General features: G+C 40.4%; 1 protein-coding gene across 6 annotated transcripts in view; it reads right to left on the bottom strand.

Annotated features, from left to right (window-relative positions):
* The window catches only part of NTRK2 (neurotrophic receptor tyrosine kinase 2), a 319031-nt gene that overhangs the window by 251223 nt on the left and 53198 nt on the right, over positions 1 to 14610 (bottom strand). For all 6 annotated transcript variants that reach the window (XM_019750104.3, XM_019750100.3, XM_074330613.2 and 3 more), the window contains 2 exons: positions 13202 to 13507; positions 1172 to 1207 (listed from right to left, as the gene is read on the bottom strand). In XM_019750104.3, coding sequence (XP_019605663.2) covers positions 1172 to 1207; positions 13202 to 13507 — 342 coding nt within the window. The remainder of the gene's footprint in view (positions 1 to 1171; positions 1208 to 13201; positions 13508 to 14610) is intronic.

Consider the following 14610-nt stretch of genomic DNA (forward strand, 5'->3'; position numbering starts at 1 on the left):
TAGCTCAAGTTAAATACACATACATATAATAAGCATATAAACACAGAATCATTTTATAGACAAATAAATTGCTAATGTGTATATAAAAATATAAAATTAAAGAATAGAATGCTTTATAAAATAAATCATAAATACAAGATTTTTAATCCATCTAACTTTTAATGAATCTTAGATTTCCAGCCAAGTCTTGAAATTTAGCCTGCCACTTCCCCAAACAGAGGCCTCCTGGTCATGAAATTGGTTTGAAAATCTGTTCAAGATTTTTCACACCTACCAAAACAACCCTGGCATTCAATTGAAATAGCAAAATATAGATGAGATATTCATTTAAAAGCTAACATAGTGGCTTTTGGGTTTTCCCCTTCTACTTTCTTAAGAGAACCCCATTTTATTCAAGGGGTTCAAGTACATCCTCCAAGGAAGCTGATCTAAACTCCAGGGGACATTCTAGTTAGTCAGGGGTTAATCCATCCACTAATCATAATGGAGGCAAGAATGCATCATGACCCTACTGGGTCTTGAATCAGATACCAGGAGGGCTAGGTGGAGGTTACTGGAAAGTTCTCTTTCTTCTAGAACCCTTTCAGAAGCTCTTCCCTTTCCCCCATCAATATGAACAACAATAGCCCCCTCTGATGGTCTCATCTAATAACCATAAGAGAAGCCAGCACAATGGGCAGGAGAAGGTAGAGATGAACAAAACTTGGGCCCCTGATGCCATGGGTGACCTGCTGGTTTAACCCACCCTAAAACATGCGCTCCCTACCTTTGAGGTTCGTATCTGTGAGCCAAAGTTCCTTATTATATAAGAAACATAATTTTGAATTGGGTTTACTGTCATAACTAGAAACTGATACACCTCCCTTTTCTTGGTAGCCATGGCTTTTAAACAGGTAATTAGTTCCCAATTATGGAAACAAATTGTCTGTTACAGCAGAATGGATTTATTACTTCCAAGAACCGAGCATGAGAGAGAAAATGCTATTTACAGGCACTATAAATATCAAGGGAAAATGGCCATCAATATGAATGATTTTTGAAATACTATTTTGCCCTATGTAATACTTGAAGTGTATATTTAACTGAGCTTACAAGTGTTCTTTTAGTTGATTTATTTCATTTAAGACAAACATTTTGAAAAAATACAACATAAAGACAACATGATAGCTACCTTCATAAATTACCTCAGGATAATTTGGGTCTGCACCTAAAAAGCAAAACAAAGCAAAGATTTGTTAAGTATGCATTCAGAGTTTTAAAAAAATACTAACTTACACCCACTAAAATGAGCTAAATATATACTGAAGTTTTTATAACTGAATAGATTGTTTTATAGAACAGGTAAATAAAACCTGAAATTCTCAGCTTGCTTCATGTTAACTCTGTTCCCCTCCCTAGTCCCACAACCTCCATCCCTCTAAAAAAATAAAGGAATAAAGGAAATCATAATGAAGACCATTTCTTTTTTGTTTGTTTGGGCTTTTTTTTTTTTTTTTTTTTTTTTTCACTGTTTCTATTATACAGTTGGCCTTTTTATTTGCAATTTTTGCATTTGTAGCCCAGAGACAAATCTTTTCTGTATGACTTTTGCTTATTCTCTGATGATTTGGGGGTTACTTTCAAACTATGTTTTGGCAGGTCCATTTGCATTTATTAACCAGCCTGTATAGCAACACCTAAAGCACAATTTTGTTTCCTACTTGGTCTTCGGGGAGGTTGCCAAGGGTGAAAAAAACCTTTTTTTTTTTCTTTTCACCCTAACACAACACAGAAAAATAAGTGTACATTCTCTATTGAAATTGTTTATGTATAAGAGATTATAAATTAATATGTCTGAGAAATGCAAAAAGTATACCCGCTTAATTTTTTTGGATGACTGTATTCACCAAGATGATCAGAATACTCTGTTGTAAAATATTCCCATGAGAATTTGCAAAAACATTTTAAAATAATTTTAAAAGTCACCGTCAACAAGAGCTGGTGACAAAAATAGTTCCTATTTATTCTCCATTTAGAACTAACTGGGTCTCTATATGAAAACTTACTCGAAAATAAAATTAAACTTTGATATAACATTGAAGTGATTACAAAATGAATTTCCAAACCTACTTCCTATGCTTTTAGTCTTCCATGTGAAAAAGTAAAACTTTTTTTCACACTTACTATGTGAAAAAGTAAAACTTGTAAACCATAAAGGTTACTCAGTTCTCATTTCACTTCTGAATCTTTAGCAGAAAAATATTACATAAAATAAAGTGAAACTTGAACCAATTTTCTGTCATGTACTCCTTAGTGAATAATTAAGGTTAGTCGAAATGAACAAACAAATAAAAGTAGCCCCAATCTTCAAATTAGAATTTTAACACAGTTCAACTAGAAGTACATCTATATTAGCAGGAGAAAAATTAAGTAGATGATTGTGCACTTCAGTTTAGGGATGCTGCATACTGTTGTGCAGTCCATGCTTTGTACAACCCTAAGGGGGCACCATTCAGACTGTAGTCTATGAAAAAGGCACCACCTGAAGTTGTGCAGTGCACAACCTGTGCAGCCACATGTGATGGCCCTGTGTCACTTCACGTAGTCATTGAGTCTAGTAAATTTCCATTACATTTTGAGCTTTATTATCCCAAACCTCATTTCAGAGTAGTTTTGAGTTACCATATGTCAATATGTATTGTCAGAATTATTTGTAACTGATGTGACATTCCAGAGAAGGGCCTTGAAGTCTGCTCTGCAGTTCGAGAAGTAATACAGTGAATAAAGCAGCAGGAAATCCCAGTAGCAGCACTGGTGATATCTTTTGCAGGGCACCCACCTATCTGCTGAACTCTTGTCCCTTGGCAAAGTACCTGGACCCAATGGGGTCCCCTTACTGTGAGGATTTCCTACCCCACTGAAAAAAACCCCAAGTGAGCAAGTCATTCTTTGAACTGCTCAGTAATCCATTACTTTAAAAGATCTCACTCTGGTCCCTTTCTCATTGTGTCCTCAACACACAGTCTAAATCTGCAAGGCCACCTGCCCACCAGAGTCCACTCTTCACTTCTAGACCTCAATCCAACTCCCCAGGACCCAGAATTACCTCCCCACAGGCCCTAAACACACTTCCTAGGACTGGCTACCCTTTCCACTCCATCTGTCAGCCACATGGCTACACCACCAGTATGAGCAACCTCTGACCCAAGACCCAAGGGAGGGGTGAGGACTGAGCCAGAGCCGATGGGTTAGGGTGACCACATGCACACTCATTACCTCTCATATACCTCACGCTGTATAGTCAGAGGCACAGGGCAGAGGCCATGGACAGGGACCTGCTGTACCAAAACCATTATGTTCCATCCTGGCCCTCCAAGTATCTGAGAAGTCAATCTTCAAACCCAGCCTTCCAGGTCATTATAAACATATTTAGTGGAGGGTAGCACCTATTTTATTCAACAAGGCGTTAACCTGATTTATATTTTTTAAATATTTGCATATAACAATGAAGACTTTCATTCATACTCAGGTGACCCACCACCCCAGATTGTCCAAGAATGAGGGGATCCCTGAGACATTGGACTTGAAGTTTGAAAACTGGGATAGCCCCAGGCAAATCTGTGCATTTTGTCCAGGTATGAAGGCTTTCCCTGGGCGTTGGCATTTTAGTGCTAATACTGAGACTAGTTGGTCCTCCTGATTTGTTCTCATGCCCTCTAAGACCCCCAGTCACCACCTACTTTTACGCCTACAATTACATAGGAAAGTAAAAGGATGCTGAGGACCTGGAACCAGATTGATCGAAGCCACACATTGAAAGGGCCTCAGTGAAACTGACTGACAGGTGCAAGCAGCCTCACCACAGAAAGGGAAAATCCAAACACATTCCTCACACAAAGCCTCTAGGAATATCCAGAATATCAAATCAATTAAATGTAGCAAATGTCAGATATAGAAAAATGGAATCTGGGGTGGAATCAAAAGTGAATAGATTAGTGCATAAAATAAAAACAGGTTATTTTCCAGATTTATGATTCATGTCAGAGCATGCCTTTTCCATCAAGTTTACTAGCAAAACCATTAGGTCACATCTGAAGTTTCTGAAAAGCACTGTATTTTCCTACCTTCATTTTCCCAGATGTATGAGATGTACTGTCACTTTATTTTCATTGTCAGGAATAGCTAAATTTAGTGCAAGATTATGAAACTTGCAGAAAGACAATGTGGTAGGAACAGTGAATGATGGTATTTTTTTCCCCTGCCCTCGCATTCTGTACTATGTCTGATAAGGGCCTACTCGCCACAATAAAACAATGCCCCTTCATGTACAAAGGTTTGGGAAGCCTGACACGTGCATGGGTACACAGACCTAGAGTTTATAAAAAACAAGGGTCACATTACCCTAGCTGACCCCAGCTCATCAAGTTCTTTCTAACAATTTCTCAGTCACGCGAACCTCCCATGATGATTACACTCCAACAGTGAGGTGGTTATTAACATCATTTTAAATGCAGACACAGGAAAAAGTGACCACTTCATTTTTAGACTTTTAGCAATAGTCAAATTTTGAAAATATCCTGCCATGTTTAAGTCTAATTGGTTCCTTTTATTTTGTTTAAATATGTTCATTATATATTGTTATATGTTAAAGGTAGAAACCGCTGTTGGAGATATTCAGGACAAAATGGTGACTGAGGAAAGGCAAATTCTAGCTCAGAGGGAAAAAGCCAACAGAAAGAGAAGGGTCATGCTTCCTTGAATACTATCCTAGTAGCTCTCATCAGGTAAGAAATCTCAAATCTAGGCAGTAGGAGGTGTCATCAAGCCCGAAAGCTTCCTGTCAGGACTCTCCGGAATGGAATAAGGGAACTCCATTTACCCACTGACATTCAGAACAAGCGGCAGAGCGTCTTCTCCCGCCACAGCTCACTCAAACGCCAAAGCTACAAGTCCTCACCAACCCAAAGAAGATGTGTGCCAAGCAGGAATGTCTGCTTGTCTGATGTTCAAGTTCTATTTTCTGAAGTTTATTGAGCATCTCCAGGTGCTATGCTGACTTGCACTTTGCTCTTGACCTAAGGCATGTTATCTGGGACTATGGGAAAAGGGCTGACAAGTCCTGAGCTCAGTCTGAAGCGCTCCCTGTGACATGAACAGTGGAGATTGTATTACAGCCACACACACACTCCTGACAAAGCTCTGTATTGAACAGGCCGTGTCTGCATCTCTGTGAGAGGATCCATAGGGCATGTAGGCTTCTAAACATGGATGATAAAATCACTTTTATCCCCCAACAATACCAAAGCAAATCACTTCACCATCCTCTTAATTCCATGTTAAATGACTTAAACGAGGCGTGTTTTTTTTTCACTTCCATTTTCTCATCTCAGTTATGGCTCATGAGTAAATCTTATGACTTTATGTAAATCTTCATGAGTAAATCTTTATGACTTTTTATCTGTAAGGCTGCACAGTTAAAGGAAAAGCACATTTGTAAGATTAAAAAAAAAAAAAATTGTGAGGGGGTAGGTAACCTGACAGTAGGGTTCACTTTCCATTCAGCTGCAAAGATAAAAATAATGATGGAGGCCAGAAGACAAATCTGTTTCCCTCCTTTAAGCTTTTAGTCTCTAATGCCCCCCCCCCCAAAAAAAAAGAACTGTTCTTTCAATTCTATTTTCAGACTCTCTTCAGTGTGATCTTGAAAAATATTTCAAAGAATTCCATATGATAAAGCCATAGCAAAAGGTTGGTTCTTTTCAAATAAACTGTCCTTTGTCAACACCGTTTTCTAACTCATGGTAGTCCATCTTTTGATTTCCAGATCCTTCTCTTCCCTTTCTGAAGAGCAGACTGAACTCAGGGCCTGAAAACATTGGGGGTTCAGATGTCGGGGTTTCATTTCTGGCTGAACCACTAACGTGCTATTCAGCATGGGGAGTCTCTTCACTTTTTCTGTAACAAAGGAGTCTTCCATAGGACAGGAGAGAATAATAGCATTGGTTTGGCGACTCCTCAGGAGCTTCAGAAAGCATAATTAATTAACATTAGTACTCTTGAGACATAAAGAGCTATTTAAGTATAAATCTTAATTATCACGATTATTATGAGTCTATGGCCCAACAAGACTCTTCATGGTTATTTAAGGCAGAGAAGCAGATAGAACTTTCTTTCTTTTCACTACCAGAACAAGAAATGGGTCCTGACAAATGGCTTAAGGAGCAAGTAGTTGGGGTGGGGGGTGGGGGGTGGAGGGCTCTATTTTCTCAATGTGTAACATTTGGAGGAATTTCCTTTCTCTACATTCGTTGGCCTAAATACACCAAATCTAAATCTCCCAGGTTGAGGGCATTTTTAAGTGCTGCAGGGAACTCCAGTTCATCCAGACGTCATGAATCTTTTGATAAAACGGCACGAATGAGTAGCTGTGGGGAAAACTCTTCCAGTATTTATAGTTTGCTCCTGACGCGAATTTTGCATAGGAGACAACTGCTCCGAATTAGGAAGCATAACTCACTAACTCCCACTGCTTATGTGAATGAGCATTCTTGAGCTGTGACATTCTTCCTGAATGAGTGGGCTATGGAGACACTCTTTATGTACTGCCTAAAGAATGGGAAGCTTTAAACCATGGGTATTTTATCATGTAGTGCTCTGGCTAGCTTTGTTCCAAGCCTAACAGATTAGTCACATGGATAATGATTTCCATAGGAAAACCTACTCTTAAACAATCTACGTGTTCACGTTCATGGAAATATCTGCCCATGAAAATTCTGGAAATGTATGCTCTCTGATTAGAAGATACTAATAAAAGCTCCAGGTTCCTTCCTCATGGCACTCAGAAGCAATCTCTCTGCCATTAATTTCTGCTTAAAATTCTGCTTCAGAATTCAGAAGTCGGCCTCCACACACACACTTCTGTGTTCAGGAGGAGGATTTTTCTATATGTAGGATTGAATTCCAATGACAGCCACATAGCAGATCAATTTCACCTCAGACAAGTCTTATTTTTGGCCTGTAAGCTAAATAGGATACAGCAGAATCTGAGGAGAATTCTCAGATAACCACGCTGTCTATGTGTTTGCCTGCACTGCTGCCTCCTTAAGCCACCTACTGAATGTATCCTTTTGCCAAAACCAAATAGAGTGCCTCTCAGTGCACCAACTATTCTATATTTTTATCATCAATACTACTGATATCTTTGAGGAGTCAGTGTGGTCATCTTGATGGGTGTCTGACCAGTTCTTCCAGTGGCTTCCTGTAGGTCCTGCAGGGCAGAACTACCCTCACTCCTTGAGGTGTGGTCCAGGACCGGCAGCCTCAGCATCATCTGGGAGCTAATTAGACATGCACAGTCTTAGGCCCTTCTCTAGACCCATGGAATCAGAATCTGCATTTAATAGGCTCCCCAAGAGATCTACGTGCTCATTAACGGTTAAACAGCTCTAGTTTATAACTCTATGAGAAATCTAACCAAAGGTGAAAGGCCCCAATGGACATAAAGGATGGCAATTTTATAATGAAACATAAAGCAAACCTAAAAATAGCTACCATGTTTCCCCGAAAATAAGACCTAGCCAAACAATCAGCTCTTATGTGCCTTTTGGAGCAAAAATTAATATAAGATCAGGTCTTACATTATATTATATAAGACCCGGTCTTACATTATAGTAAAATAAGACCGGGTCTTATATTAATTTTTGCTCCAAAAGACGCAGTAGAGCTGATTGTCTAGCTAGGTCTTATTTTTGGGGAAACACGGTAGTTACCCAAATATTGAGGGCAGTGGGTACTCTCTGGCAGTGGCTGCATGAAACGTTAGGCGTAAGGGCAAGAGATGTGTTTTTGTCCCCAGCGGCATACCTCTGGTGCATTCTAAATGGGGAGGGGAGGGAGAAAGAGCATAAACACCAGAGAGGGCTTACAGCTCCCCACTCTCTCTAGGATCCAAACCTTGACTTAGTTTTCTCCTTATAGTGCCCAGTCTAGAAAGTTCAGGCAGTCAGGTGGCAGAGTCCTGAGGTTCTCTTCTCTGGGCAAGCCCCAACTTCTAGATCAGGGAGGAGAAGGCCAGTGCTCTGAGAAAAGCAGTTCTGGGCAGAGAGTGTCCCCCTAAGGGCTACAGAGCAGAAACACAAAGGGAGGTGAGGAATGGGTTCCTTCATTATTATTCTCTCAGTGCTTACCTCCCCAGAGGATAACACAGCAGAACTCACAACAGAAATGGCTGAGCACTGGATCCATGTCCTTTGAAACACCTGATTCACACTGGACTTTAAGAGGTCCCAGAGAGGAGAGAACAAGGAAGAACTTAGAACTTTCTTTGGGAAGAAGTGTTGCCCTTGCCACCACCCCACAGTGGGGCTTCCGTGGCACCGCTCTGAGAACTTGAACTTGTTCCCTGCAGGCAGAAGTCTTGGAGGACAAGTGTCTGACTCCTGCCAGAGAAGAGTAAAGCAACCTGTGGTGGCAGGATGCAGGTGGCATTTGGGTTTGACCTGTATACCCAGAGATGTGAGAACAAGGCATCATGAGGGCTCTCCATGGACCAGATACAGGCAGCATGGGAGAAAGTCTGGGTGGGGAGTCTTAGGTCCTGACAAAAGGTCCCTTGGAGGAGAATAGGGACCCCAACAGCACAAAGCTGCATCTGGATTGCTGAGGAAGGCGTTGCTTCCACAAGCTGGAATAGAGATATGGTCCATCATGGGAACTGCAGGAGAGGGACTGCAGAGAACGGAATCTCCAAAGAAGCCATAAAGGTACCGTGTTTCCCTGAAAATAAGACCTAACAGGAAAATAAGCCCTAGCATGATTTTTCAGGATGACATCCCCTGAACATAAGCCCTAATGCGTCTTTTGGAGCAAAAATTAATATAAGACCTAGTCTTATTTTCAGGGCAATGCAGTATCCAGGACAAAGGTCCATGAATCAGCCCTAAACATGTCCATGTCTCAAAAGACAAAGCCACCAGCAAGCACACTTCCCTGCCATCTGTCCCCCATGCCCACCCTCTTCCCCCTGGGCAAGAAAGGGGTTAAAACCTCATTAGCAAGCTCCGGCCTCCACCCCCATGCAGCCAGTCTGAAGAGAGGGGAGGGGAGGGGAGGGGGGGAGGGGAGGGGAGGGGAGGGGAGGGGAGGGGAGGGGGGAGGGGGGAGGGGAGGGGAGGGCAGGGGGGAGGGGGGAGGGGGGGACGGGAGGGGAGGGGAGGGGAGGGGGGAGGGGGGGACGGGAGGGGAGAGGAGAGGAGAGGAGAGGAGAGGAGAGGAGAGGAGAGGAGAGGAGACTGGCCCTTAAAGCAAGTCCAGAGTTTTGATTTGTAATTCAAACAGGACATGTGCAAGAAAGAGCCAGAAGCTACTGTTTCCGGCACTAGAGAAGATTACTCCTAGTGAATAAATTTTACAGAGACAATAAAAAACAAAAATGAAATAAAACTAGTCTGATTGCCACAAGTTGTGCTCATCAGTGTTCTAGAAAGATAAAACACTGCCATTCTCTAGATTTCATTTTGAAGCCGAAAGTTACCTTTTGTGCTTTAAACATAACCCAACACTGGACAGGGCTGAGTTCAGTTCTACACATGGCATCACAATGATCAATCTAGTGTTTAGAAAAGTCTTTCCTCCCTTTCTCAGTTACCAGCCAGGTTGCCAGTGACTAACAGATGGGAAGGCACTAGCTAAGTATCGGGATCCTGCTTGTTTGTCTAAAGACCTGATAACACCTGTCCTTCCTTATGAGTACCCCGGCTGGGTCTGGTGAAGGAGTCCGCAAGGTCCCAGCACTCTGCAAAGACGTTCTACAGGGACCTTTACTGCCCACCTCACATCCTCCGCCCTATGGATGCTACCCTCTTGGCGGGGCTGAGGCTGGCTCACAGACTCTCTGCCCCATGAGTAGAAAGCAGTGTCGGCCACCACAGCCAGTGTTCCCATGCCATGCGGTATTAAAGGCAATCAGGACTGTCTCTACCTCCAATCAGCCCATCCTCTTCCATGCTCATCTATTTTTGTTTTAGGAACTTTTTGTTCATTTGTTTTTATTATGGGTTTAATTTCTTTCGACAGTTTTCACTCTCTAGCTCCAAATAGAGAATGAATTCGTAAGCAAGGTGACCATCCCATGGAAATGTCAGTTCTGAGCTGAATGAGGAATGCACACTCTAAGGACAGCAGAGCGGCCATTTTAATTCTTCTGGCTTTGTGCAGTAATGCAAACCAGCTTCAAGGTGATCCCAGGCTGCTTCCTTCCCTGGAAGCCAGGAAACTCACAATGTTAAAAAAAAAAAAAAAAAAAGGAACTTTGACGTATATAATACTGTATTGATGACTATAATCAGCATCCTGTACATTAGATCTCCAGAACGTATTCATGTTTTTAAAAGTCCGGATCTAAGTGTTCTCACCACAGAATAGAATGATAATTATATGATGTTATAGAATTGTTAGCTAACATTATAGTGGTAATTGCATTGCAACATATAAAAGTATTTAACCAACACATTGTACACTTTTTAAACTTGAATGATATTATATGTCAATTATAGCTCAATAAAAATAAGTAATTTTTTAAATAAAATAAATAAATTTCAGATAAATAAAATAAATAAATTTCAGATATTTTAAAAAGATCTCATCAAAACAACTGGGGGAAAATAGCTGACACTTTTCATCAGAAAGATTTGTGTGTGCTAAACTTCATTAATTACTATATGATGACAGCAGAAGTACTAAATGAATATAAACCTAAACTTGACCTGTTGTCCTTACTTGGAATGTACCTTTAGACCAGCAGGGAAATTATATATATATATAAAACTGACATATATATATATATTTGCTATTTGTTTATTTTTCTGTAGTTTTAAAGTGGGTAAGAGGGAAAGGAATCAATTCTAAGAAAGGCCATTATCTGTATGCTATGGCTACAAATCTCGTAAATACCCACAAAGATTCTATCACACAAGCCAAGTGAGGTCAAGCTCTAATTGGTCACACTGGTTTATGGCCCACGAGGGCCATTTATATCCACAATTACTCTGGGCCAAGTCTCTTTCATTTCCACTTTCATTTATTACTCCTTGATAGCTGGTCCTTGAGTAAATACTTAAAGAGAAAAAACAAAATCAGTCTTTTCTAAAAGCAGATATTTCTATTTTAAAGAGTTGATAAAAACTAATGAATTAACAATAAGAGGAGCGTAAAGGAGGGCAGAGTACATCTTTATAAAATTGAGCTTAACTTTTATTTTTGGTAAATAATTATTTCTTTTAAAGGGAACATTTGAGAGACTAAGTTATTCTCATGCCAGAAAACAATTCTTTCCTATCACTTGCTAAGTTAAAACTAATAGAAATGATTGACAAAAATGAGGCCACATGGATAAAAAGGAGTTAAGCTCTATCAAATATTGGCAGCATGCAGAAATGTTCAAAACAAAATACATCAAAATACTACCTAAAATAGAAGCTACTGGCTTTACACAGACAGAACTCTGCATATATCAAAGCACACAGACCACTTCTAAAACTTTTAAATGCCTGACCTTCACCCTGAATCAAGTTCACCTCCAACAGTTTCAAAAGGCAGTTGGCAAAATTCAAATAAAGTCTGAAGTTTAGTTAACAGTAATGTACCAAGGTCAGTTTCTTAGTTTTGACAAATGTAGTGCAGTAATACAAGATGTTAACAATAGTAAAAACTGGCTGGGAACTCTCTCTTAGGTTTTTGCAACTTTTCTGTAAATCTAAAATTATTCACAAATAAAAAGTTTACTTACAAACAAACAACAAACAGTTGTCCCAAAGCAGTCTCTAGATTTAACTATGAATCTGTATTCCCCAAAACATGCAGAAAAAACAGTAATATAGAGATTTGCCACAGCAAATGTAGCCAAGCAACTAACAATTAAAAGGAAGATTTAATGGGAAAGGAAACTGCCAGAGGTATCTGCATAAGGCATCCAAACACAACTTGTTTTATACACTCCTGAAAGGCTGTTTGTAAATCAACTTATATAATTCAAAACACATTTTGAACACACTAAGGAAGCTTGTGCATTTAAATAGCTGTTTAATAAACATCATGGGAAGACTTATTACGTAATGAGAATCACGGCATTCTCATTTACTGTTTGGGGAAGGCAGCTTTGCACACATCACCTCTGTCCATGGGGCTGCCCTAACAGCCATACAAGTATATGCTACCCAAGGAGCTCCTACCCCACAGACCTCCAAGTTTCTCTTTTCCCTTCCCTCTGCCAAGGTGACTTTGGTTAACTCAGAGCTCATATGGTAAGGAATTCAATTCATGTACAGGTACTAAATAACATCCAAACACAAGCTTCGACCTCCACAATGGCAACAGGTATTTGGGCAATAAGATCAAGCAAGTAATAACACTCCATTGAACAACAGTTATCTGAAACAGGTAAAATGCATGGCAATTGTTCTTGCTGTTACTGGAGCTCACATTAAAATTCTCCTGCTGGCCACAGAATGGACTCCTGATGCCAGCCATCCTTTTCCCAATCCAAACCACTGGTCAGATGGGAACTATTACCAGTCTTAGAAAACCAGTTCAGGATTCTGATAAAAAGAAAAAAGATGCCTTAACTCAGTCAGTGCAGGTTAGCAAAACATGCCAGGGCACTGGTCTTTCATCCATGGATGAGAGGGTAGGACTGAATTCTAAATGGTAAGGGGGCTAGGAAATACATCTTAAATAGTTCAGGAGCCAACCAAACGCAGTTCATCTAATCACAGTTTTGCATGGGTTTTGCCATTATGGGTACAAAATCTAATTAAACTTTTAGAATTAAAAATAATATGTGTATATCAGATTATTCATCTCTCCCATCACCTTCTTGGGAAGCATATGAATCCCTGTCCTGGGACTTGTTTTGGCCAATGGCACATAGACTAAAGTGACCATGTGCCAGTCCTAAAATTAGGCCTTCATTCTAGCAGTCGCCTTGTACTCTACACTTGCCAGAGGAAGGAAATCTCCTTTGCAGCTGCTGCTTCTTCACTCTGCACCCCAGAATAAAGATGCATAGGACAAAACCACCCAGCTGAATTATAGACCTATTAGCAAGACTAAATGAGGGTGCTGCAAGCCACTGGGTTGGGGGGTGGTTTATTGTACACACGATTTTGTCCATAGTTGAGTGACGGACCCTATCCTCTCTCCAGATGCAAAACCATCAGGTACTCACCATCATCGATTCCAGGCCAGCCCATGAAGTGAGCAGAAATCTGTTTCTCATCCTTCCCGTACTCGTTCTTGGCAACTAACTTGTAGTCCCCATTGTTCATGTGAGTGGGATTATCCAGCTGGAGGCAGCCGTGGTACTCCGTGTGATTGGTAACATGGATTTTAGTGCAGATGTACTTGGACTCGTTCAGTATGGCCCCATTATAGAACCACTGGAGCGCTGGTTTGGGGTTGCCTTTCACAGTGAATGGAATGCACCAGTGGTGGTCTGAGGTTGGAGATTCGAGAAATGTGATAGTTGGAGCAACTAAATCGAAAAAGAGAGAGTTAATAGCATCAGAAAGCTCAGAATTTCCCCCATCTCCAGATTTCTGTGTCATCAATAGGGAATTTTATGCCACCCTTTTTTGGTTTAAGAAAACACATGACCAGCAACCCTGGAATCTATCAGTATTTCGTACCGTCATCAAGGTTGATTTAACTGCCTACAGCGAGCTTCAGAGACACGCCTTTCCGAGGTCTGCTTAGGACCCAGGCATCACAGTCATTTTTCACATCTATCCAGTGTGGGAACCAACTCCAAACCGAACCCAGAGATTTTTGACAGTGGAAAAGATTCAACTGAGGTTGACTTTAGTTTATATGCCTTGATACTATGTAGATTCATCACCAAAACATTGAGGGCTACTATTTTTACAGTACTTCACTAAGTAATACAAATAATGACAAAAATGACTGGAAATCTTGCCTGCAGCCGTAATATCATGTAAGTTATCTAAAACAGATCAAAGTGATCAGTGTGGTGAATGATGCTACTGACGCGGACTGTTTATTATAAAGGATGATAAATTGCTGTTTTTCACTAATTGTCAGTAGTCAATGCTCTTTAAAAGCATCACATTTCATTACAGTACAGTGCATTTTTGCTAGAATTTCAGATGTCAATGTTTTGCTTCTTTAAACACACTAGAGATTATTTTAACATTAAATATAAAGCACTTTATGCTTTGGGGAAACAAACATTATCAAGCAGCATCTTTAAGCAAAGTACTTATCCTAGGTGAAGGTATTTAAAACCCCTCATAATTGTTTATTTTAATGTGGTCTGACTTTGATAATTATCGCATTAAGAACTGAAAAAGACTTTTGAGACCAAATAGCATCATTTTTTCAGATGAAGAAACCCAAATCCAATGAGGTTATGTGACTTGGTCAAAGCCACTGAGCGAGGCAGATCTGAAACAAGAAATTCAGGTCTCCTGATACCTAATCCAGAAGTCCTATCGTCTCATGCACTGCTTCCTGGTTGTATATGTTCCTCACACAAAAGAGAAAAATGAATCATAGCCTGCTAGCCAGTACACTCTGAGTGGGGTCTGGAAAAGGTTATCTCAGTTGTTAATATTTTCT

The sequence above is a fragment of the Rhinolophus sinicus genome, chromosome 16 (genome assembly GCF_057876585.1).
Source record: "Rhinolophus sinicus isolate RSI-liver-muscle chromosome 16, RSI-T2T, whole genome shotgun sequence".
NCBI classification, from domain to species: domain Eukaryota; kingdom Metazoa; phylum Chordata; class Mammalia; order Chiroptera; family Rhinolophidae; genus Rhinolophus; species Rhinolophus sinicus.